This window comes from Scophthalmus maximus, chromosome 9, assembly GCF_022379125.1.
Source record: "Scophthalmus maximus strain ysfricsl-2021 chromosome 9, ASM2237912v1, whole genome shotgun sequence".
NCBI lineage: Eukaryota > Metazoa > Chordata > Actinopteri > Pleuronectiformes > Scophthalmidae > Scophthalmus > Scophthalmus maximus.
In genome coordinates, this window is record NC_061523.1 from 16,322,633 (window position 1) to 16,350,000 (window position 27,368).

General features: G+C 42.8%; 1 protein-coding gene and 1 long non-coding RNA gene across 2 annotated transcripts; both read right to left on the reverse strand.

Moving 5' to 3' along the window:
• Positions 1-934: 934 nt before the first annotated feature.
• LOC118319205 lies at positions 935-11,543 on the reverse strand. Its single transcript, XR_004795914.2, has 2 exons — positions 10,941-11,543; positions 935-2,555 (listed from the first exon to the last, which is right to left on the reverse strand). It is a non-coding gene; the product is annotated as an uncharacterized LOC118319205 (long non-coding RNA).
• A 7,509-nt stretch (positions 11,544-19,052) lies between these two features.
• On the reverse strand, positions 19,053-24,017 carry zic6 (zic family member 6). The gene is made up of 2 exons (XM_035649385.2): positions 22,424-24,017; positions 19,053-20,565 (listed from the first exon to the last, which is right to left on the reverse strand). The coding sequence occupies exons 1-2, from the start codon at positions 23,376-23,378 to the stop codon at positions 19,892-19,894; spliced, it is 1,629 nt and encodes a 542-aa protein (XP_035505278.2). The 5' UTR covers positions 23,379-24,017; the 3' UTR covers positions 19,053-19,891.
• Positions 24,018-27,368: the final 3,351 nt, after the last annotated feature.

A 27,368-nucleotide genomic window follows, 5' to 3' on the forward strand; every position in this document is an offset into this window, starting at 1 on the left:
TGTGACTTCATGCCATTAAATATTTTTGCAGTAATGAATGCAAGACGTCTCACGGTGTAAAGTGTATGCCGAGGAGGATGCAGGCTGCTGAAGGCAGAAGTGGGACAGTTTTGTTTTTTTCCCCCCTCACAGTTCCTGCATGTAACAACCCCAAACCTTAGTCGCCTCCATAAAAGGATCTTGATAGGAATGTGAAAAACCTGCTTTTCTGCAGCTTCTGCTTTGACAAACCAAAATAGGATCCGGCTAGGACGAGCGTTCCTCACAAACAGGCATCGGTAGAACACTTGAAACGAGGGATCTTCTGCTCTCTAAAGAGTGCCGGAAAAAACACACACACAATCACAGAATGAAGCCAACAAATCACTGTCACGACAGATGCGTTAATGTCGCATCATGACTAATTGCAGCGAGTGTGTTTACATGCACCTTTACAGAAATGTAATGTGTCGGCTGAGTTGCGGCTGGCGTTTTGTGAAGAAGAGCAACAAAAACAAGCTGTGAGTGAGCGAATACTCGATGTGGAATATAACGTGCTCGTCATTAAATGTGCTGTGTGAAAACTCATTCTATACCTTGGCAAAAATAGGTTTTTGAAATAATCTTAAACTCAAGGACTTTTTTTTAAATGCGTCTCAGCTTTCGATCAAAACTGTTTCTCCACATAAAATATGCAGTCATTATTTCTCACGATGTGTCTTTTGCTGCATGATATTCCTTTGTATGTGTCCCTGAGCAAACAACTGTGTAGGACACTTGATTTGTGTGTCTTCTTACTCCCCGACCACTTTTCAAATTTGGTGTTTAGATTTTTTCACATGCCTGATATGCCGCTCACCAGCAGGACAGCGAATTCCTTTGTCACGCAGTGCGATAGTAGACACTGAATCTGCAGTAGTAACCTCTTGAGTTAGTTCAAACAAACTCTGAGGAAAAAGCCGTACCTTTTATTTCACTACATTAATTTCACAGCTATAGTTAAAGTTAGTATATAGTTAGTAACAGAACCTGAAGATCATGAATGATGCGGACAAATACCAAGCAGAGTGTACAGTAGTTCAAATCAGTTCCACCTAAACAGAGTGTAACATTCAAATGTATTTCAAACATTTTAATATGAAACATAATCAAACTTACATACATCAACACAGGGACTATATCTTTCTGCGAACCTCCACCCATGTGAATATGAAACCACATTATGCTGAAAAGCTCACGCCAGGCTGCTCTAATTGGTAAATATTGGGACGTTAAACACAAGAACTGCATTCTGTGCAAGTCAATCTGTACAAGAAAATGTAACCTTTGACCCTCGTTTTCTTTTTGTTGTGTGTGAGATGAGCGTAAATCCGGGTCGCAGCAGGTTAGATAACCCATGTTGGCCCATTCAAACCGGAACCAGGTCATTGCCTCAGAGTGAGAAAGAAAGAAACGATGGTACAAAACATACCCTGACTGCGTCATCTTCAGCAGTGTGCAAGGTGTGCGTGTTACCGAGGAGTCTGTAAGTCAAACAATGGGAGAGCATTAAAACATGCCAATAGAGCAGTATTAGTCAACAGCCTGAGTCAATACACCCCACTGGGCCGCATGTCTTCCTGCAAACACAAGCAATTGCTTTCGAAGGCCTCGGCACTAGATAGAAACATCAATTACAGTAAATTACACCAAAACAGTGTGTAACACTTCAATCTGTTTAATCTCCTCGGCTGTCTGAGCTGTTTTGGATGAAAGCGGAGCCGAGCACTGGCGTGAGATAAAATTCAATAGCCCTGAGATACGCTGCCTCGCGTATCCTCGGTCGTGTTCGTGCATAGGATGACGCACTTAGTTGTATTCCTGGGACTTACTTCGGAAGCATTATTAAACACTGAGAATAGAGTTATAAAGATTTTCATTTGTGCCGCCTAGATTCTTTTTTGTTGTATGGAACTTAAATAGGAGAACTGTGTGGTATAGCCCCATGACTTTCAAAATCCGCGTGCGCTCAAACGTGTGCCCAGTTCTCTGTGGGCTTTTAATGGAACACAAAGAGTACTTTTTTTCAGTTTGGTCCAAGTTCGTACAGATTAAAACGCTTCTTATGCTTCAGGTGTTTATTAGGGCCTGTATTTCAAAGTCCCGAGACCACAGGTTGATACTCTGCGGTGAGCTTACTCAACAGACAAACAACAGAAACAAAGGATGAAATACCATTTTTGGTGTACACACTCATTCTCCTGCACAGAGGAACCACAAATTACAGCCTGCTAAAGGTAGTAACTATGCCCCAAAACAAAACCTTCAATTTCAACTAAACCTTTTAGTGCCTCACTACCTTCCTTTGCTATGGTTGATTATCCGGGAGGGGCATTGGTTGCTGGGGACAGATGAAGATTTGGCTGTTTCAGGGAACATTTTTGGAGGGGGGGGGTTGTAAATGAAAGACAAATGCGAGTAGTGCCCACTCAGCTATTTTCCCAGTCAAGATCAAAGGCACGCCGGACTGGCCGCTCCACAGGAAACTTGAGATGGGTCCTGCCTTTGTTTGCCGTTGCTAGGAGACCTGCGAAAGCCTGAAAGTGTTTGCAGAGGGGTACAACATCAAAACCATTTCCAATATAAATTTTTAAGACAGCCATGTATTTGTGTCCTGGGCTTTCAATTTAGGCGACTGAATGCCCAGAGAACACAACAAATAATGATTCATTCCTCTGTTAGTCCAGGAATAATTTTCTGGGTGTTTGTTTAAAAAAAGAAAGAAAAGAAAAGTAAAGTAGATACAGACAATGGAGCATGTGCAGGATTAGAAAGGGCAACTGCCAGCAGTGCAAGTACTAAACGTAGCATTAGTGCTGTGGGTAGTATGTAAGCATCGCCATGCTGATGCACAAATTAAATCCACCCGGCAACCGTAAAACGCGAGATTAACACACAGGAACACACAGCGTGTGAAAATGTACACGGTGTGCAAACACAACTTAAATATAGTTTGATGTATTCATAAGCTTAGGTTTGGCTTCGCAACTAAGCTAATTGCAATGCTGTTATCTATTAATAGGCCCCATGATAGTAAGGGTGGCTAGACATGTGTCACAGCGAGCTCATTACATATCATTAGTTCAACACTCCAATAATGTCTACACCTGCTGAGCAGAAGATAATGACTGGGCCCCTGATATTTGCAGGACTATTGTTTACCAAGCAAAGCACCGCCAGGAGGATCGGCCCATGTAGGCTGGAGAGCTGCACGGAAACTGATAAAGGTGGACAATAACTCCAGGTACAGGCGCTTTTTATTTGTTGTACGCTACACTGGAGGCGGCACAGCAGAGAGGAAAGAAGCTTTTGTCCCATTTTTAAAGGAATATGGGAATAGTTCTCATTAAATATTTATTTCGAGCCTCTTGTGAATCCAAACACCTACCTGTACACACAATGTTGTTATACAGTTCCAGAATAAACTTTAGGTATGCAATTATCCGTGTCCCATTTGTGATGGCTTCCTGTTTACCTAGTTATGGCCGCGGCTCAGCCACCGTTGTACAACCGTGTATGAATATACTGACCTCACTCATTTCAGGGACAGTGTATCATTTGAATGGTGTATGGGGTCAAAATCGTATATGCTCACATGACAAAACAACATATGGTTTATGATCGTTGGGTGGTTTTATAGATCTATTGACACTACAGTATAGGGAATCTGTATTGTGGCCAATAGGGCACATGAAATACTGCCATCGCCACAAAAGTGACCTTCATGTCTGGAACGCTGCAGATTAGAATTGTGCTGTGTCTGCCTTGTGTTTTCACTACTTGAGCCAACTGGCACAGCGCTGGCGTCCTCTCCCCGGCTCCCAGTCTGCCGTGATGACAATGGCAACCAGCTACCGCATGGCGTGCAAAGAATGCGATATACAGTACACCAGCAGGCCAAGGGGTTCTTGGAATGTCTGAACGTCAATGCAAACCCGACTGATCAATCGCTCTGTATAGAACGCGTATTCTTGACCGGTGCCACTGCTCCGCCATTTTTCGAAAGTCTAGGACATCTGCCTCCTATATCTGTGTCTAAAATACAGACATGGTGCTTTTTTAACAGTTTTTTAACAGAAGCTCTTTCTAGGTGGAAAGAAGGAATGAGGTTCCTTGAGGACTCTCACTTTGTATCCTCTAGAGGGATGAATTTCCTCTAACCAGCAAGAACTTAAAATTGCCTCAATTCAAGTGTGCCACGAGCTAATCTGCTGTGTCCTGCCTTAACCTGCTGCAGTCAGTAAGAGAGTGTGTGTGTGTGTGTGTGGGTGTGTGTGTGCGTGTGTGTGTGTGTGTGTGTGTGCGCGCGTGTGCACGTGAAGTGAAGACAGCAGAGAAACAGGCAGTGTACAGCAGGCAGACAGGGACAGGACAAAACAGATTCAGCTTCCAAACATTTGTTTCACCATTTAAAAAAACAAAAAAAAACAAGAGGAAAATCCTGCTGTTATTGTCTCCAGTTGAGCCACAGACAGTCGTCTTCTCCCGTCACTGCATCCGGAGAGCCACCCTCCACACGTGACATCACCGAGAACACACTGCTGCCAAATCCCCGCACCAGCAATCCTAATACACTTTAATTGGAGTGTGAGAAGCTCGTGCCTTAACTCAACATCGTGAGCTACGGACGTATGACTGCTTCTCTGACTGAGAATGATTTTGTTCTTTTTGGCTGCCACCTTACCAACACAAACACTTCCCCACAGTTCTCAACACAGACTCACGGCGGCTCTAATTTGTTTGACAAATATTTGGCTCCATTCGTGACTCAACACGGTCCTATTCTGGAAAGTTGCAAAAAATATTTTTAAGCACAATATTCAAGACTTTTTTTTCCCCCAGGACCTTACTGTTTTAAAACAATAAAACATTTTAAACCTACTGTTCGTTGGGGGAAATTCTCTGCATATAGTGTCTTATGACAATTGATTGATTAATGAATAATGTAGACTCATGTAGTCTTGTCATCTGAACTATGCATTCACAATAAGAATGACAACACAGAACAAGGAAGTTAAAGAGTGTCATGAAAAGTGATCGGTAAAAATATGGATGACAACTTCTGGGGCTTCACGAAAACATCGGATGGAGGTTAAATTTTCATTTGATAATTGATAAATACCACGATCCCAATTTACATTTACAGCACAGTTTTACTTTCAAATGAATGTGTTTCTGTTTATTGGAAATTTAAAACTCACAATACAAGCTTTTGTTTGTCCACGTGACAAACTGGCTCACACCGAGGAAAACACCCTGTGTTTGTTTTGTGACCCCGCAAAAAGCCTCAACAACAAAGTCTGAATGATAAGTTAGCACAGTAGCCAACACATCCCCCCTGAAACAGATCACCTCTGTTTCAGGGGGATGACTGCTGCCTGAACCCTGTACCCCCACTGAGACAATAAAACGGCTGGGTGACTATAGGACTGGCAGAAAAGGCCGACAGTTTATAACTCAAGAGAGGCAAAGCCATACAGCCTCTGTGAAGATAAAGATTTAGTAACGGTGAGAGATTGGAATTCTCTCAGTCTGGGGTCACACAGCCAAAATTACCTTTTTCAATTCCCCCAGGGGCAAATGAGGAGACCCCAGACACAAGCTGGAGCAACAGTTCCATCCCCTCAGCTTTAGACAAAGGAGTTGTCGCAGTGAATCAAAGGCCTCATCACTCCAGCCAATAATTACTTACTTGGTTAGTAAATTACATGTACTATCCATAGTGAGATGAAGTCTCCATTCACTTTGAACCATATAATGGAAGTTCACGTATGGAGAGAGAGGTTCAGCTTGTTTACCATAAAGGCTTCACAGAGAGTAGTTTAATTCATCCGATTGACAGTACAAAGCATGTGCATGTGAGCAGGTCCTTCATTTTATTTTCCCTCTGGTTATTTAAATTGAATCTTAATTTGAGGTTTAATCTCACTGACATAGAAAAAACGGTGAAACTTTTACTTTAACTGTAAGACTTTAAAAAACAAACAACACGACGACTCAGATCTTCATTTCCAATAAGTATTTAAAACAACTTAAAGCTGCATCGCTTTTGAAAATGAGTAGTTCTGGTACTTTCTCCATGAACTTTTATTCTAAAATAAAAGGGAACAAGAGTATTTTGCCTATTTTTTTCCTCCTTTCCTATGAAATTTCCCCATTGAGATAATGTATGAAAGTGTTCCAAGATGGAAAATGTTATGCATTTCAGCCATACTTTTTTTGGAAACAACCCAGACTTAAAAAAAAAAAGAAAATAGAGCATTATTATCTCAGGAGTGACTGGTGCATTATGATATAGGAGTAGTCTTGATCTTTTCACACTCTAAGAAAGAACTGTTATTGGAGAGGATTTGCTCTGAGATTCCTTTTTCACTCTAACGGTATTAAAAAGCGTAAAGACCGGGAGACAGAGGAGTGAGGCTGACGTCACAGTCCAAGAGTCACCCGCCGTGTGTTCGGCGTCTCCAAGTAAAGACTTATCTGCAAAGAAGTTTGGACGGACAATGTGGGTGGACAGGGCGTGAAACTACTATCATCATCAGGTCTGAATGAAAAAAAGAAAACATATCTTCCACAAAAAAGGAGGCTCATTCCAATTCAGCTGCGTTGTTAGGACAACGAGAACCATCCCTCAGATGATTAGTTCCACTTCAAAAGAATTTACTTTCCGCGGTGGAAACGTCCCCCTTTTGTGTCCTTACACAGGGTTTTCTCAGCCCAAAAGAAGAATCGTATGTTTAGTCAGCCTGTTTATTATTCCTTCTGTTCACACTACAATTGTATTAAATAAATAGAGTACTACCAACAAAGGCCTATTAGCCCATAAACATGTCGCGGTGCAGACAAAAAAGGCTAAATCACAGTCTCCCTGCACTAGAATTAAGATAGTCTAAATGCTAGTAAAGGCATAAAGTACATTACTCGGGGACGTGGTGGCAACTCAGAGTGTTACGTCGCTGACATCATGGAACATGCATGTTATGTTGCACATATTTTGTCTAGCGGGGGATTCGTTTGTGTGGCTCCATCTCAATATTGAGAGACGCCGCCCCTTGCAAAACAGCCCTCGTCACTGGTGATGCTGGGAGGCAGCAGAACGCCATCGATTTTCAGGCGCGCATTTTTTTTCAGGGTGGATGGATTTCGCCTGTTCAATTCTGAGCACGGCCAGTAACACTGTAACAGCTAAGAGAAGCAACCTTTTAATTAGAAATAAATAAACATACTATACACACTAAATATGTCAAATCACACACGTTTCACACAATCACACACTTCTTATACTTGAAATGACTTTGAATTATTAAAAGATGACTAAAATAAAACATTTGGTATAATGTTTGGTGCATAAATTACGTTCAACTTCGTGTGAATATTAATGTGTGGTCAAAGCAGCAGATCAGAGAGAGTAGCAGCAGTTAGCTTGATTGCTAACTCTGAATGTCACAATTTGAATGCAAAAAAATGGCTCCGTTGCAGTTGTGCTGCTAGTTCCAGATAAACAGACATCTGGCCCGACTCAAAATCTCAATAGGGGTGGAGAGAAACATAGTGAGCACACTTTATTATTATTATTATTCATTTATTTATTTTTCAGACAGTCTGCAAGTGGCAACTGTGACTGGGTACTTTTATTTGATTTCTTCTTTCTTCTCATTAAGTGTGAGGTTTGTTTCTGAATTTGAAACCCCAGATCGGTCGTAGGAGTCATACGAATATGTCTGCTGGTCTTTGAAGGCAACATGGCAACTAACAACCTGTGAAGGAAATCATATGTATTTTTTATTGATTTAATCTTTGGAAAATCGGATCTTTAAATCAAACACACGTTGTCTTACTCTTCACTATCTTACGAGCTTGTTCCCATAAAAATTCAACAATTCCTTAAAAAAAAAAAAAAAACTGTGTCAAACCTACTTCAATCATTCAGTGGTCCATTACTGCTCTGTGTTTGATGACTGTATATTCCAGTATGAATATTGACTGGACGAATGCCTGGCGTGGCTCAGGAGCATCCTTCCCTTCATCATTAGTGATGAGTCTCCTCGTGGCCTACAGTATATTAATATGCTCAGCAGAAAGACGCCTCTTGGCACAGGACACACCAGCAGCAACCCTTTAATGTTGGCAACTGTCAGATGCTTTGAATTCTGATTGATGAGTAAGGTCGATGCAATAACAGAATGACACTGCTGGTCATCGTGCCCTGCTTTCCACAACAGGAAATGCATCCTCCAACACTGCAACACAACCCTGCCCCTCGTTATCTGTTTGATAAGTAAGATATGTAAAATACATGCCTCCTGTTACAGAAAAAACAGCGCAGATCTAAGAGACTGAGTAGGTACAGAAGCCAATAAGTAGGAAGGTCTCTATCCACCAGCCAGGATGTCAAAGAGAGACTAAAATATGGCGGACAGTTTATCCACGGTGGCTCTGACATTTCACAAGTGAGCGATCTCAAGGAACTGAGGACTTTGCAACAAAAAATGTTTATTTAGTTTTCTCAGAAGATTAACACAAACTGGGAAAGCACCTTTTTATTTTAATTTATGGCTGATCAGTGAACATACTCAGTTGCCAGGTGCTGTTGAGATCCTCATGTTCACTCCACCAGGATAAATTAAGTATAAGAAACAGTTCACATAAAAATCCAATACCTGTAAACAGCAACACAAGCTGCAGCCACTAATATGACCATAAAGTTGCATTGGTAGCACTTTAAGTCCCAGTTAAACATCCATTAGCAGTCTATCAACTTTTAATAAACTACGTATCATGTAGCACTGCAACAGTTCATTGATTAATCTATAAGCAATCAACCAATAAATAAATCAGCAACTAATTTGATTGATTAATCGGTCGAAGTAGTTTTCATGAAAAAAAAAGGGCAAAATGTCCTGATTCTTCCGATTTCAGCTTTTAATAAACTACGTATCATGTAGCACTGCAACAGTTCATCGATTAATCTATAAGCAATCAACCAATAAATAAATCAGCAACTAATTTGATTGATTAATCGGTCAAAGTAGTTTTCATGAAAAAAAAGGGCAAAATGTCCTGATTCTTCCGATTTCAGCTTCTTAAATGTGAATATTTTCTGATTTCTTTGCTCCTCTATGAAAGTACACTTAATATTTTTCTTGTGTGGACAAAACAAAACATCATCTTGGGGTTTGGGAAACACGTTCATAATTTTTTCACCATTTTATGACATTTTATGGACCAAACAACTAATAGATTAATCCAGAAAATTATCGTCAGATTAATCAATGATGAAAATACTGTTTAGTTGCAGCCCTAGTATAACGTAACTACAGTTTAACTTTGTTGTATTTGTGACCAAATATTTGTAATGTGTATAATATTTGTAGGAAAACACAGTTGTTTACATGTGAAATATGTCTTCAAAGGAGGACAATATAATTGTTGACAGATAAAATACATTAATAAATGCTTAAAATCTCCTCATATCTGCTTACACCCACATTATAGTGTGTTGATAAACTATTACATGTTTATCTAGTGTGTATAAAAACGAAATAACTTAACAGTAATAAGTAAACACTTCACTTTAAGTGAGGCTTTACCATTGTGTTCGCTGACTGTATTACACTATTATACTTACACCGTGAGAGCAAGGGAGACCAGAGTCAAAGTCCTTGTATGTCTACACATGCTTGGCCAATAAAGCTGATTCTGATTAGTTTTAGCGAGATGTACTGTATCTAATAAACTGGAAACTGAGAGGTATGTTGTCAACCTTATAGGTGCACATTTGCGGTGGATGCAGTTTTTTTTTTGTTACCCAATACAACACGTCGTGGCACCACCACCACAGGATTCATCCCCGCAACGGGGAGAAAGAAATACACTTTATCATTGCCCTTCTACATTCCATCGCAAACAAATACAACTGTTCTGCTATCACGCCTGCTTTTGGAATGCTTATAAAATTCAGTGCTTTTCAGGATTTTTCGTTTGGACACTGTCTAAGTGGTGTTAATTCAATTACATGTCTTTGCATCAAAGTCATACGTCTGCGGAAATGGGTGTGGGTGTTTTTAATATTCGACCCATGTCATATGTATGTGATGTGAGAGGACTAAAAAAAACTGTAGTCCAGTTAAACACCACCTATGAACCATGACGTCAGTAATAAACATATGAATGAATTTACACATTTACAATAGCATCGATACAAACTGACCATGACAAACTTTGTAAAGGAAGAATTTTATGGCAGTGCTGTTGTGTTGGGTTAAATAGATTGTATGACTGCACCTGTAAGTGACCACTGATCATAGTCTTTTAACCCCCATGCAAAAAAGAAGATGCTATAAATAAAAAAAAAGAAACTGAAGTAAGGTTAAAATGTACTATTCTTTTTCCCCTTTTCTAATAAATGAGGGTGAGCTGAATTGGGGGGGGAGAAAGGATTTAACTCAACTGCAACTAATTGCTCCTTTCATCTATCCAATTAAAAGCCGAATATTAATCGGAGTAGTTTATTTCTTGTTTTGATAGCTCATCACATGCCACAGCCTTTTAATCAGCACAAAAATTGTAAGTATTGCATATTAATTCAGCACTGAGGGATGAGCCGACATTTACGCGGCGGATTCCCATCGCTCCCTCCCTGCGCAGGACTCCTCCAGGGCCGCTCCCACCATGACTGGGCCTAATTGACAGCCGCACGCCGGACGGACGTGGGGGCAGAGCTAGCTGCTAACGGCTAACATTTTCAATCCGTGCCCACTCAGGTGTGTATGTGTGAGAGGGTGCTAGAAGGTTGTTAAAAAGGTGCCGAGGATCAATAGGATGTTGTTGTTAGTGAAGGACCTTTCATGGGGAACATCAGTGAGGTGGATTCACAAGTTGTCATGTGTGATGTCTGCGAAATGTATCTGGAATGTCTCTACCTCCAGCAGCCTTGTATAGACAGTCAGCAGCGACAGCTCAGCTCCCCTGAATTTTCTCTGTGATGAAACAGCTCAGTTGCATGAGGTAATCTCACCCTCACCCAAATGAGATGGTAATGCCTTCACTCAGGGAATTCAGCAGCACACAGCAGCACCTAGAAGGAGACTGTGCACCTCAAATGGGACTAATAATAGAGCCTCCGTTCTCTCAACTTGAAATCTATATTATGCGCTTCAAAAATGAGATCAACTATATGGGTCAGTGGGATTTCTGTGAGAGAAGGAAAAAATAGAAAGGAGCAACCAAAAGAAAATATGCTCTGCTGACAACAGATCTAAGGAAGGCGGGTTGCTAATAAGAAAATTATTTGGGCAGAGTAACAGCTCAGAACTTTAATTAACAGAGCTGGTTTTAACTGATTGAAAGGGAATACATGTCCACACTCATGTGCAGGCGGGCCTAATTATTTTCAACTCCTTGATTGTCTAAATAGGCTTTATAAATAAAAGGCACAAGTGACTTGAAATGTTCAAAGGAAATTGTTTTAGAAATGGAAATGATCAAAGAGCAGTCTTTCATAACTTCTGTGATCTGCGAGCTAGAATACACAGGGACTGCAGTCCTCCACACGCTGCTGGTTTCACACACACACACACACACACACACACACACACACACACACACACACACACACACACACACACACACACACACACACACACACACACACACACACACACACACACACACACACACACACACACACACACACACACACACACACACACACACACACACACACACCACCCCTAACTTATGGCTCTCTCAGGGGACAATAAATAGCCTGTGTCTTCTCTCAGACTGCCCTAAAATATGATATGATATGATATGTGATATATGATATAAAAAGATATGAGCATCCAGGGTGAAGGTTTTACAACATACAACAACAGTGAAGCCTGTTCCTGTATGGAGATGAATTATAAAATGTGTTTAGATAATTACGTCGGTGACTTCACGTTGCCTCTGGCATCTCGTTCACGTGTGTGTGTATTACCAACATTCCACGCTGCCTCCTGATGTGTTAACCTTGTTTTTTATGCAAGTGGTTGGTATCTTTACTTTATGTGTTGATAAAAGCAACTAAGTGTAACACATTTCAAAATTTAAGCAGAATTTGGTACTTACAGTACAGCTGTGTGTTGATAAACTGGAGCAGGAGTGGAGTCTTTTTTCCCCTCTTTCTCTCAGGCTCCGTGGCATTATTCATGGCCCCTCAGACGTGGAATGTTCTGAAATAAGTCAATGTACAGAGCAAAGTTAATCATGTATTTCACATTCATGAAAATACCAGTCAACTACAGTACATGCATTGTTTTTGGTGATTCATTTATTTGACCCCTAAATGTTTCAAGTGTTGTACAATTTCAAATAAGAATGTCACCATTTCTGCAAGAAACTGACAACGCAACTCTTTCAGTATACTTTTTCAGTACTGTCCCCATATCTGTCGAATGAGGGTGACGATTCTGTATTCATTATTCTGCAGGCTTCTCGTTTCCAAGGGAATTTGTTCTTTTTTTGGTTTCAGATTAATATTTCCAAGATGCACACCAGTTACACAGATTTATTGCGTAATTCAGTCAATTACATAGCCGAAGGAATACAATGACATTTGCAGCAGCAAACCAATGTAACAGAGACAAGAGAGGATTGCTAATTGCCTCAGTCATATTCCACTTAAATAATGGACTTGGGGAATCTGTACGAAACACTCGGTTGTTACATAGGAGAAGGATGTTTGATCCCCTGCCTCTTACAGATACCTAGAACACAGGATTATTCCCTGCGGCCAGAAATAGATGCAGTCAGTTCTGCCTTTTTGAAAGTCATCTGTGGAAACTCCAAGGGTTTAAGTCAGCAAGTACAGTGGCATAATACTGATCCTGGGACAAAATCACTGTAGCTGTTGTTTTTTTAAATGTGCTCACACACACGCACGCACACGCACGCACACACGCGCACACACACACACACACACACACACACACACACACTAACCGTACATCCCATTACCATATCAGGGTATACACCCAATACAAGGTTAGGCTGCATCATTGATCATAAAAAGATGAAGGGACAGTCCATCACTCCCCCTTTGCCACTTTTAAATCCATTACCTGGGCTCCTCAAAGCAGCACTAGCGGCTAATTCCTCTCTCTCATGCCCCTTGTGCTCCCTTTGGTCTGTGGCTGATGATAAACTATGTCCATCGATAGTTCTTCTACTACAGAGAGAGCTAAATGACACATTGGTCCGTTTGGATTGTTTTATTGATGACTGTATATAAATAAAGCGAAAGTAGGTTACCCACTTCCTTCCGTTGCCCGTGTGCCACAAGCACGCTGCTATCTGCCGCATGCACTGTGGGGTCAACACCACACCAAATCACATTTGTCCTCTCCATTAATGTCACAGCGCTAAAGCAACATATCATCACAGTGCGGAGCTTGGTCTAACTCTAATTGAAAAGGCCCAAGGGGAATTCCTGGGTTGTGTGTGTGGGGCCCCCTAACCCCCGCCACCCTACATCCATCATTGTAGAGTTAGGCCCTGGGGTGTTCTTGTAACGCTGTAGGTTAACAGCGAGATCGCCATGCTAACTCACTCACAGTTTTTCGAAAATGTGGCCCCCAGGGGCTCCGGTGGTGCTACAAGCGCTAGACGTCGGCTGGAAACTACACACAGCATCACGCAGGAAGTACACATTAATTTGACGGCAACATACCAAGGAGAGCAAGCTTGAGCGCGTCAACGTATCCGTGTGCAGTGAATGGATGGACTTCAGTGGGGATGTGATCAGAAACAGAATTCTGCCTTCAGATGTTGAGTTCACAGGCTTGATTACACAGCCGCCTTGCAATGCATACTGCAACAGATAAAATTAAACACTCGCGATTACTCACTGCTTTGAAACACCCTGGACCGTGATCAATCTGATCTCTTTTTTTAAGTTCAACCTCAAACAGCAGAGATTTAAGAAATTCGTAGAAAAAAGTATTCAAATGCAGTTTCTCACAACAGAACTGGAATGTTGCAAATGAAATGTGATCATTTTTAGAGACAGCAAAGACAACAGGCACTTCAGGTCTCGTTGCACTGTTCTTTTGTCAAATCTAAGGCATTGTGCTCTTTAGGCAACCTGATCAAAGCCTTTTTAACATTTTCTAACAAACACTTCAAATGCATTGTGTAAAATATGAAGCATTAAGCAGAGACTGCAAAACGTAACTGATGATTTCTCAAAGATCAATATACAGTGGCATCAATTCCTGCTCCAACGTGCAGATTCAAGCATATTCATCTGACTCTTCAAACACATGAAAGCTATCCGCTGCCCTTGCCAGCAAGTGGAGGACATTAAGGCTCAGCCTGGTTGATCTCTGATGACAGAGGTCTGGGGGAGGGATTAGAAGCAAGGGGACCAAAGTTATGGTCATTCCCTTAAAAGGGTGGCATTGCATCTCATAGGCCTGGAGCTTGGTGGATTTGAAAGATCTTCAAAGGTCCGCTCACCCCATACAACCTACTTTAACACCCAAAGAACCTTGGGAGTACGAATCTCGAGAGATGTGGACTTTTAGAATATTATTTATTTTTCCTTTTGCATTGCAACAGGCCAACACAAATACCGCAGGGCACACAAAAAAAACTTTTCAGTTTGTTGTTTATTCTGCACATAAGATAATCATTGTCAGTCATATGGTTACCTCCTGAGCTTACACCAGCTCATAGGAGACCATTAAAGTCTCCATGAGATCTCAGAAACTGGCTCATCAAAAACTGTCAAAAATATCTGTTATGTAAGGCATGGATAATAAATGAAAAAAAAGACATCTTTTTAAGAACCATCCACAGGGGCAAATTGCAATTCATCAAAAGACAAATATGCATTAGATATGAGGATAGGCGGGGCCCTCTCTGTATCCTGCTGCATTTCGGCTGTTCAGCGTTACACAGTTTTCTTTTTTGGCGAATTCTGCAACAATAGTCGGAGAGCTGAGTGTTCCAGGGGCTTGGACTTAAGTTGACAGGGGAGCGACTGTTGGTTGGACTGAATAGGAGCCTAGATTAATGAGCCCTGGTACAGGCCGGACGACACCGAAAAAAAGCAGTGCAGTTGTGCTAAAGATAAAAATCTAAAGGAGCAGTCTGGTTAAATCATGAGAGCACGGCACTGGGACTACTTTCCTATTCACCATTTCATGGTTTGTAAACACACCAAACATGTGCACATGATTATAACGATTGCATTGTCTTACATAAGAGCCCTGCTTCTGGTGGTGTGTTTTAAAAGCTTATTAATTGTCAAGCTGTCAAATTAACACAGGCTTAGACATGAAACAGATTACATTACCAATGTTCGCTGAGAGGAACAATTGACACGAGGTACATATTCATTTCACTCCGCTGTTTTCGTCTTATTGAAAGTTGTATGATATAGTCTTAAATCTTTTACTTTAACAATCATGTTTTCTCCACCATTGCAATTGTCCTCATTGTGCATTGTCAGAATCAATGATGCCTGGATACTAAACCCCGTCAGTGGCTGCCGTTCTCCAACTGGAAAGCAAATGTGGAAAATGAATGAATAAAGCAGCGGCATGGCTGCATCCAGTTTTCCATGTGGGGTTGCAATTGTCCACGGAGAGAGAGGGGCAGTGCATAGAAGAGAGCGGATGTGTGAGTCAAGTTCCGTGCATGTCTGGAGGAAAATCTGTCGGAGGACAACCTACTTACCATACACTAGACTGGCAGAGATTAGGTGTTCATCATGAAGGAGCCATAGAGGGTGAAGACAGCCAGGAGCTGCGGGGATAGAGATAGATGAGACAGAGAAACAAGAGGACTGGGGTAATAAAATGTTTTTTTTTTATGCAGGGTGGGTTGGTTGAGGGGTTGAGGGGTGCAGCGGGGTGGATAAAAAGCCAGTTGGGGAGCAACGGCACCACTGGCTTGACCTGGGTAGATTGGGGGGGGGGGGGGGGGGGGGGGGGGGGGGGGGGGGGGGGGGGGGGGGGACAAAAGCCAGAGATCCAATTAAAATCACACTTGGTCAGTCAGAGTCAATGCTGACGCAGCCTCTCCAGCCTGAGCCCCGCGCTTAAACCTACTCGGAAAAGTATGGGAGGTGCCCAGTGTAAGTTACGCAAGATGTCATACATGGTTATGATGATGCGTAAAACCAAAGACCTGGTGTGACAAAGCAGCCCACCCCCTGGTACACAGCTGGGGCTCAACCCAAGTATGGCACAGCAGCGACCCAGGAAGGGGGGGGGGGGGGGGCAATTCAGTGGATCCCAAGGTGAATCGGATTTATTTACATTAAACTTTCACATACTCTGCATGCCCTAGTCCAAAATGGTGCCTGTGCTTGTTGCTAGGCAGAGAGCGCAGGAGTAAAGATGGCGGCGGACAAGTGGCAAACTGGGAAGCGGAGGTCTAATCAGATGTGATCACTGGGGGGAAGGGTGTGGCAGGGGTTCAATGATTATGGAATATTACCACGGCTCGGTCAGAATGTACGACAGGAAGTCTACAGGCTGCAGTCGGAGAAATTTACAGTTCAGGTTGTTCCTTTGCCTTTTTACACGTCTGGACAGAACACACGGATAAACGGTTTTCCATATTCATACGCAGAGGCTTCTTTGAGCAGACAATAGTGTTTGATTACCTCTATTGTGTTTCATAGAGAGATTTACTATTTTTAGAAATGGAGGAGAAAGGGCACCATTATGGATGTGGATGTAATAGTTGGAATTCAGATGAGATTTAGACGAGCTCTGAGAAAGACAGACGGAATATTTGCAGATTAGAAATGTAGATTCTACAGTAGCAGCAGAAATCATTTGATGTGGGCTATTGATAAGGTTGCAAACACAGAAGAAAGTGATCTAATGAATTTCAGTCATCACATCATTAAAGTGCACGGATCAAAGCCGAACCACTTCACCTCAATTTACTTGAAGAAAGAAACACTCTTCACAACTGGAACATTTGACGTCAACCATGTCAAATGATCCATCTTCAATTATTTTTTTTAATAACTTGAATATTACTGATAAAGTTGTGCATTTTCAGGTACACACTCACGACTAATTAGCAAAAAAAATGATAATAATGATAACTGTTTGAACTGGTTGTTGTCCGGGTACTGAAACTAGAGGGTTTTCAGAAAGATGCCTCGTGAAAAGATTAAAAAATAATTTTTTTGAACTGCGGTCACACTCAAGAGGGATTCGCAAAATGCATCAACCAAAATATCCGACTCTCCCCAAAGATGTATCCCCATGAGTACCATGTGCAACATAAAGTTTTTCCACCACACAGAGTGCATAAACAAGTTCATCACAGCCGTACACCAACTCAAGGACAATTTCACTGTGAACACATGAAATATAGTTGTGTACTTCAAATGTTTTCACTTCGAAATAAGAGAATTAAAACTGTTTTTTGTATTATTATTTTTTTTTATAAAAGTAGAAGGCTGACTGTTGCAACATAAAATAATATATGTGGCGGCTTCGTAGAACTGTCGCACCACAACCAAAGCTTTCTGCACTTTTAAGAGTATAGTGTTTAAATGTGGTTAGAGGGAAAAAACATCTTGGAGCAGTAACCCATATTTTTGTGGCCATCCAGAGAACCGTCCCTCCATCAAACACACTTCCTCTGAAATAAAGAACCTCCTCAGCTGTCAGATCGCCCTGAGCATATATTTCAAAGACATGTAAAATTTGTGCACCTTTGGCCTGATTTTCTTTTGATTCGGGTGAAGAAAATTGATACATATAATGGCAGACATCATTTGCATGTTTAAATGTAGAAAATGCTGACCCATAGAGTGTGACGCTTTGCTAGAGGCAGTGGAACAGGTTGTTTGGGGTTTTTTTCCCCCCATTACCTTATTCATCATAATTATGACCAATTCGACCTCCACAATAATCGAGCTACTGCAGTGCACTTTACAGAGCGGGATGACAGATACTCGCTGTCTACGCCTCATTAACTGTGCCTCAAACTGGTCACTCAGCTTCCTTCTAAGTAGTGTAAACCAGGAATGGGCTGCAAAGACGTTAATAACTCACCACGGACGAGTTTGGCCTTTGCACCGGGCGGTGTGACTGAATTCGAGCTCTGCCGAGACAGAGACGGGCCTCACAAAGAACTGTCCTCAGATCACTGCTCTGCAATAATGGAGTTGTTTGATTGAATTATACAGAACGTGAATTTACAGACAGTCAAAACAAGACACACGAGAAAAAAACGTATCAGCAAAAACTGTGACTCGGGTACCTGAAGCATGCATTTTAACCACCATCAGTGTGCGTGCACTCAAAAAAGGAAAATGAACAAAACATTGTTTCAAAAGTTTTCCCCAAAATTTTACAACATTTTTTTCAAATGACATAACAAAACACATCACCTGTGAGGAATGTTGTGCTGTGGAACTGTGAAATCCAGCAAATATATGAACTCAGACTAAATGAATATACTCTTTCAGGGGAAATCAAAGTTGTTGAGTTTTTGGTATAAATAGGAATAATAATGGACTCTTTGGTTATTAGTGTTTGGACATTACAATATTTTGAGGACCATTTGGTCATATTCATGTTTGCAGCTTGATTACCTTTAAGGGAAGAGCCTTTACAGTGAGTGAGTGACTGAATGAGTTGTTGGGATGGAAATCGATAAAACAATTAGATATGAGATCTGCAAAGTCTGGAAGAGGACAGAAAAACCAAATATGGGGACGTGGCTCATTGAAAGAAGGATTGCAGGTGACCTTGCGGCCAAAGGGCGACACCTGGTAGCCCCCCCCCCCCCCCCCCCCCCAAAAAAAACCGCAGTTAAGAGACGCAAAATCTGAGAGAGACGTTTGTCCTTTGTTGTGATCACCACATTTTAAAAAAAAAAGATTATTCAACTCGCGCAAAAGTGTTCATGTGCAAATATGGCGAGGGCCACCAGATATTATATTGTTTATAAAAAAAGAGGTTAAAGAGTTCACGATGGAAATGCATTGATTGGCTTTAACCACACACGCCTGATCAAAGAGAATACAGACACTTTAATAAAATATAGAATACATAATTAATTATACAGTAGGTTTACGTACAGGAGAAATGTATGATAATGAATCGTTTTTAATGGCATCACGAGCACTGCTTCGTGCGCACACTGGTCTTATTTTTGCACAGAAGTGCGAAATATACATATAATACAAACAGGAATGTGTAATATGTGTAATGAATGGAGGCAAAGAGTAGAATTTAATCAAGCGGAGATGATAAAAACCTACTGAGCCTTGCATTATTATAATTACAGATAAATCATGCTTCCGGCCCGTCGCGCACGAGTTGTTGGGTTTCGAGATTTAACGATAGGAGAGATTTTTCAGATATTTATTTCATCTTTCGACATACACAAGGATATGAATAATGTCTCTATGAGTCCCGACCAAGAGAACGGCTAGTTTACATTCAACAGAGAGCCCTGCAGCCAGGGTTACATTCAGCAACACGTTTCCCTCCACCTCCCAAGTTCAGAACACTCAAAAGGCCGTTCTATGAAAATCTTCTGTCGTGTTTTTTTCTCACCTAAGATATATATATTGATATCATTAATACTCCTATGCCACACAGCGAACGATGAAGCACTTTGTAAAGGTCCCCCCACACCTCTGTGGGGAGACGTGGCTGGAGTCGGACCGAACAGGCCCCACGTCGACAAACAAGCAACGTAAGATTTCAATATGGATGACTCAGGACGTGTCACAAGATAGTGGATACAACGTTCACCACAGAATACAGACGGGATAGAGGTAACACCTGCGACGAGAAAAGAAAATAGGCCCAGACGCATTGAGGCTCGAAGTCCCGACAGGAGCTCAGAGAGGCGGGATGTTGTTGCAGTGCTTCGGCGGGAAGGAGTCCACGCCGCCGTGACACGTGTACCAGCCGTTGACGACGCTTTTCTGAAAGGGAGAAGTGGAGGGGAAAGTCCTGGGGCTCTGGGCGAACGTGTGGCCCGCCTGTCCGCAGGGGTACTGGGGGCCCTGGGGGCCCTGGGGCCTGTAGCTGCCCCTCTGCAGCAACAGCGGGTCCAGCAGGGGCTGCGACCTGTGCGCGGCGTAGTCCACAGTGCCGTCAAACGTCTGATGGAACCGCGACCTCGGGGTCGACTGGTCCCGGCCCTCCGGCGACACGGGCACGGGCGCACCTTGGCCGGGGGCGGGGGGCTGAGAGGGGCCGACCGGGGCTCCGTCCGCGAGCCGGGGCGCCCGGGCCTCCGCGGAGAACGCCGCGTCGCCGGGGCTCGCGTCGGCGCCTTTATCGGCGGCCCGGGCCTGGGCCTGGGCCTGGGCCTGGGCCTGGGCCTTGTCGCAGTGGAGCTTCATGTGCTTCCGCAGGGAGCTGGGGTGCGTGTAGCACTTGTCGCAGCCCCGGACCTTGCACGTGTACGGCTTGTCGCTGGAGTGCACGTGCGAGTGCTTCTTCCTGTCGCTGCTGTTCGCAAACCTCCGGTTGCAGCCGTCGAACTCGCATTTAAAGGGTTTCTCACCTAAACGTGCAAAGAGAGAAATGACGACGAGTTACGAGTAGTGCTGACAGGCCCGTGCCCCCCCCCCCCCCGGCCCCGCGTTAGTCCAGTGCACTGCAACATGACCACAATCCCAAACGAAGCTGCTCATGCAAGCTTGCCTGGAAGTCTAAAGAAAAAATTCAGTGACTCTGCAAACTTTTTCAGGCGACAGCAGCCATTTCTATCAATGTTTAAAATGACGCTTTTTTTTTCTCATTAAATTGTAACTAATGTGTTACTAATGTGTGCAGAACCCCCCCCCCCCCCCCCCCCCCCCCACTTGGGAGTCACTCGAGAGCTGAGTTCAGATGACTTGCGGCAACTTCGTTGCAGTGCTGATCGCAACAAGTGACTCGATCAACAACAGTTGGACATGCATCATGATGAGGACGATGATGAATCCAACACAGCAAAAGCAAAGATTCGTTTAAATGGAGTCGACCTCAATAGAGTGGAACACACACACACACACACACACACACACACACACACACACACACACACACACACACACACACACACACACACACACACACACACACACACACACACACACACACACACACACACACACACACACACACACACACACACACACACACACACACACAACTTTTATAGTATCTGTAAAAAAAAATCATCATTCACAGACCAGCGTGTTAACGGATTGACAGTCTTTCATAATTAAAAAAAAAAAGTGAATGTATTTGTTCTAACTAATAAATGATGTGTAATTAACACACTACTGCATGTGCAGTTGTGAAATGACGAGTCATAAAGCGTTTCCCCTCTCTGCCTCTCTGTTCTCCTTGCATCCATTAGTAAAACTATTTACACCTCCGGTAAAAGGGGGCCGCCTGATGAACGCGTGTTATATCGAGGAGGCCTTTTTTATTTCCTGAGGGACACTTGATAAATTCTCATGTTCTGTTCTAAAGTCGGCATTTCAGTGCAGTAACACCGTGTGAGATCACGTCTCTACTCCACATCCCTGTCTGTGAAGAAAAAAGAATGACAGAAGATTGCAGGGAACACAAAATAAACATAGAGTCATAATTTGATGACATATTATGACATGGCATCAAAATATGGCGGTTACAGGCCAACAAGGCCCATGGTGGGTGGACACAAATAAATTATCTTCATGGAATGTGACTAATTTTATTTATACTTAGGATCATTTCCTGATGCTGGCTTTGGTCAACCGCCTATTCCCTTTCTTTTGGTTGTTGTTTTTAATTCCCTGCTACAGGCCTCATCCCTCTGCTGTGCTCTGCTGGTGTTCCTGAGCTCAGGAGACAGAGTCCCTGGGAGGCAGAGGCAGCGTAACGCCTACGTCACAACTCTCCGGTGTCCCGGTATTTATTTAATAATTTCACTGAAGGAAGTGGGAGAGGCACCCAACCCGCCAGGCCTGCAGACGCCACTCGCTTGAAACGTGGCTGACTACCCGCTGCTCATCTGTTGTTTCTGCATTGAGGGTTACACAAATGTGTGTCTTTCCCCTCCTGCAGAAATCTGACAAATAATAAGGCTCGTGACAATATTTGTCATTTTCGACAACATAGGCCCAAATAAAACCAGCATCATATTGTAATAATAATTGCAATAATAAGAATGGGAATGAAGGGCATAAGTATGTGACTGCATTTGAAATAAAAAAAAAAAATCACAATCAAATATTTAATGCAACTTAAGGAAAAGGTGTTCACACAACAACACTGCGCAACAGATCATAGTAATAAAAAGTGACAACACGTTTTTCTAATTGTTATGATTGTCAGTGTAGTGTTGCTATTTTTTTTTTTTTTTTATTGCATCATGATCATCAACTAACCTGTGTGAGTCCTCTTGTGGATCTTTAAATTTTCTGACCTCGCAAAAACTTTCTCGCAGCCGTGGAAGGGGCAGGGGAAGGGCTTTTCCCCTGTGTGGACTCTGACGTGGTTCACCAGCTTGTACTTGGCTTTGAACGGCTTCCTGTCCCGCGCGCAGTTCTCCCAGTGACACACGTACTCGGAGTGCTCGGGTCCTGCGACGTGCTCCACTGTCACATGGGTGACAAGTTCATACATGCTCCCGAAGGCTCGGGCGCAGGGCAGCTTCCCGGCCCCCTCTCGGCCGTCGCTCCACCGGCACACCAGCTCGCGCTTCACCGTTTGCTTGGAGCACCCGAAGAACGCGTCGCCGCCGCCGCGCTGAATCGCCATGTTCAGGGGCTTGTACAGACCCAGGAACTGCGTGACGAGCTGCTGGCTGTTCCCCTTGGGGCCGATGGTCTGGCCATAGTGGTGGGTCCGGGCGAGGAGGTCGCCAGGTAAACCCAGCATCATCTGGCCGCCGAGATCCCGGGACGCGTCGGCGGAGGCCTGCTCCTGGTAACTCGTGAAAAAGGCATGGCTCCTGTTGTCTCTGCAGCCATGGAAGTCACGATACCTCCCAATCCCGCCATGTTGGTTCGCTCGTGACGCCAGTTGATCTGTGACGGGTGGCATGCCGGCTCCAGAAAGATTGGCTCCAATGATAATGCCCCTAGGGCTGTGCTCTAACCGGTGGCTGCTGGGGTATCCAGAGTCTGGGAAATTGGGAACCGAATGGTCAACATATGCACTGGACCTCGTCTCGGGGTAGTCTCGCAAATTGTGCGAGGGGCAGAGTTTTAAGGAACTGCCAGTGGGGTGTCCCATGTGCTCCCCTGCCAAAGGTGGCAGCCTCACGCTGGGCTCAGTATTGCTCTCCCCGGGGTTGACGCAAGAGAGAGGGCAGCCACTGAACCTCGAAAGGCTTGTCATGTTATGTTGTGGAGTTTTGGCAATGAGTTTGCAAATTCAGGATGCACCTAAAAGCCCCGGTCCCATTTCCCTCGTTGCGAGCTATAGCGTCTGCACGTGCGATTCGTGGCCGTGAACTTCGCAGGAGAAGCAACCAGACTCAATTTCGTTAGAGTTGACGTGAGTCCCATGCCGTTCACTTTGCCCTCTTGATTTGTGGCAATAACCGTGGTAGTAAAAATGCTTCGAAACAGGCCATGGTGCAATATAAAAGCACAGCAGGCAAACCTGCTTTTAAAGAGGGAGCTTTGGGATTGGTTGGAATGCGCCGTGATTGACAGGCGCTGGGTTTGTTTTAAAAGGGACACGCAGGCGTTCGCCGCACGACTCCGTTTTTCAAATATCGCACAGAAAACGCTTTGAAATGTGCCGCGATAGTCCCGAATATTGCAGCCTCTTTAATTCCAGGCGCCCTTCTTATGAGCCCCCTTATCCAAATCTCCTGAAATATGAAGAGAGAAAAAAATGCGCACGTTGACGCGTAATCGGTTTATAATCATCTGATAAAAGTCAAGTGGATAAATGCAGACATGAGCTAAAAAAAACCCAAAAAACAACAAAAAAACACGACTTTTTCTACCGTCTTTAAATTCACTGGTCACTGGTCCCCCCCCCCCCCCCGCCCTGCAGGAATAATAGAGAGACTGTGGCCGGTGCGTGTCCAGGACAATTATTGTCGAGACGAGCATTTTGATTGGAGTGGCACGTTTGGAAACAGAGAAAGTCACAGGAAACTAATTCTAACGATTAAACCAGTCAAATGTAAGAAAATAGTTTTAAAACACATTTGTGCGTCATGATCACAAACTATACAACACCACCATGTTTATGTCATATAGGTTACAGAGCTCCCATGAGAGTATTGCGTCACATGTGCATTTCCATGAAGGTACAAAAGGACTTGTCTTGCCTCGTGTCTTTAGAAAAAAAAACCCGAAAACAATTCAAACCTCTAAGCAACAAGTAGCCCAGTTCTACGGGACGCACAGGACCGGACCACCACATATTCACAATCATCTTAGTTGGGGGAAAAAGTTATTTGAGAGACACATTTCCCAGCAGCATCACCGGGGAGTACTACAGAACAGGATGTACTATTTTACCTTCTGAGCCCAATGTGAACCATTTCTATACATAAACCCCCTTTTTTCTCATTAAGCTGAAATAAATTAATAATCATCAAAATTACACCGTGCGACTTTGCAGGATTGCACGGATGTAAAAAAAAAAAAAAAAAAAAAAAAAAAAAAAATTGGTTACGTAAAAATGGAAATTATGAAACGTGACAAACTGCACTGGATTGGCTCCACTGTTCCTAGGAAACTCAGATAAACTTTCTTACTTCGGGGTGCTGTGAGGACAGCGGCTCCCAGCTCCCCGCGCTGCTCCTTGTAGCGCGCGCACACACACACGAACACACACACACACACGAACACACACACACACACACACACGAACACAAACACACACACACACGCACACGAACACACACACACACACACACACACACACGAACACACACACACACACACACACGAACACACACACACACGAACACAAACACACACGCACACGAACACACACACACACACACACACACGAACACACACACACGAACACACACACACACACACACGAACACACACACACGAACACACACACACGAACACACACACACACGAACACACACACACACACACACACACACCCACACTGCTGCACGGCTCCGCGCTTTGACACGGCTCCGTTTCTCTCAGCGCACTCACTCCTCCACCAAGAGCACTTTAGCTAATTCATGTATCCGTTGCTTTTATTTAAATCTACAAACCGTGGCATGCATGTGCCCCGACCTGCCGCTTAAAGGTTTCAAGGTGAACCCCCTCTTATTTCCAAAAACTGTAGCAGGGCAGAATTTCAACTTTTTCTTAAAAAATTATTATTTTTTTTATTTTTTTAAATGAGAGAGAGAGGGGGAGGTAAGAAAAAAAAATGCTGTTCCACATTGTTATGCTGACGTCACCTGCAGTGGATCCTAGGCTGAGACACAAGCACGGGGGCCCACTTGACGTTAAGTGCCGCAAAATAGTGGACAGGCCCAAGAAGCGGCCTAATTCTGTCACGATTGTAATGGACGCGCATGTTTGTCAGCCTCTAACCCGTTGCATTTCCGAAAATGATTGAGGGTTGAAGGTCAATAAACTGAAAGTTTCCAATCTGCCATTCAGGGAACATAAAGGGACTGAGTCCAGGTTCTTGTTTGCAGCAACAACAAAAAAAAGGGCAAAACATGAACGAAAGACTGTCCAGAACAACTGCACTATTATAAGTTGACATGCATGTTTCTATTTAGGCTGCTAAGACTCAAATTTCCAACAACAGAGTCACAACAAATGAACTTTGCAGTATTGGGTCTATTTTATAACTAAGGTTTACCATGAAATGTTTAAATATATATGTATATATATATATATAATGGGTCTTAGATCATTTAACTACTTCTAACAAATACATTTATTCAAATGTTTAAATGGACCATAAGTTTGCCATAATTCAATAAGCCTTTAACAAGTAATTTTCCAATCATCAAATTTGTTTCACTGCAATACATTATGTTAATAATAACAACAAAATCAAATTCAAACGAGTGTATCTAATTAATTAGTAAATTTCTGTGCTTAGTATTTGTAAAATTAGTTTAACACAGTATTTCCTTAGGATTAATGTTCGAGTGTTTGGTTAGCTTCAGCGAAAAACAGTAAAATTATAAAAGTGATGGTAAAGACATGCGAATATGTGCTGCGAGTGTTTTTACGTAGTTGAACGCTTTGTCAAGTTACCATCATTTAAATACTTATTTGTTAAATTTGAGAAAAAGAAAAAATGCCGAATGCAAACATGAAAATGAAGCATTTTAAAGTTGGGAACTACAGTTGTGCTTATTCAACTTCAGTTTCAGTATCTGCATTGTCACAATCTCTTAGCAGTTTGACGTGTGCAGTTCCTTCCAGCCCTCCAGCTTTTTACGAGTCTGGTCATTTATGGTTGTCAGACAGGCCAGACAAAAATCTGAGTCACTGTTGCACACAAAATATCACCAGCAACAATCCACACATTCAGGTCAGAGCATACGCTTTTACATGCATAAGGCCCAGGTCAGCCCTATAGTGCTGTGAACAAGGAACAAATGTTCAACACGGAGCGCTGAGCACAGATGAAATGAAGAACACAAGTTAGAGGACAAGAGTTTCAGTGTAAACGCCGCATACTGTAGACTGGACTGAAAATTCTGCAAATATTACATCTTCATCGGGAGATTGAGGTGTTTGTGAATGAACTTTTTGGGAAAACAATTCTCATAAAGGTAATAAACATAAACACACATATATAATATACATGTTTACCCATAATGACCTCAGTGTGTAACAGAATGGCCAGATGTCACAACTGGTGATTAATAATAGTGTAGCACAAGACACAGAAAAAATAAAATAAAATAAAGGGAGAAGGATAGAGAACACATTATTTTATCAACTACCCAAGTGTGTGTGTGTGTGTGTGTGTGTGTGTGTGTGTGTGTGTGTGTGTGTGTGTGTGTGTGTGTCTGTTATACAAAAAATGTATACATGTGAGCTGTTTACCTAAAGCTGATGGCTATGCTCTCTTCTTTGTGTGTGTGTGTGTGTGTGTCAGATAAACGTACATTTTACTCAAACGGGATACAAACAGGCAAACCCTGTGTGTGATTCCATGTTAGTGTGTCTACGTCTAAACAAATGCGTGCACTATAGTGTGGAGTGTGTGCTGAGATATAATAAATGATGAGGGAGTAAAATAATTGATGGCACTGCTCAGTCTTGCCATGACTGTATGAAATTTAGATAAATTAACAGGTTTGGGATGAGTCCATTTGCAGACAGATGCTCCAGTAAATCACAGCAAGAAGTCAATTAG

Excerpts from the sequence above, each read along its gene's own strand:
- zic6 (XM_035649385.2), bottom strand. The coding sequence starts at position 23,378 with ATGACAAGCCTTTCGAGGTTCAGTGGCTGCCCTCTCTCTTGCGTCAAC. Across the intron at positions 20,566-22,423 it reads CCACAAGAGGACTCACACAG|GTGAGAAACCCTTTAAATGC; the intron begins GTTAGTTGATGA and ends TTGCACGTTTAG.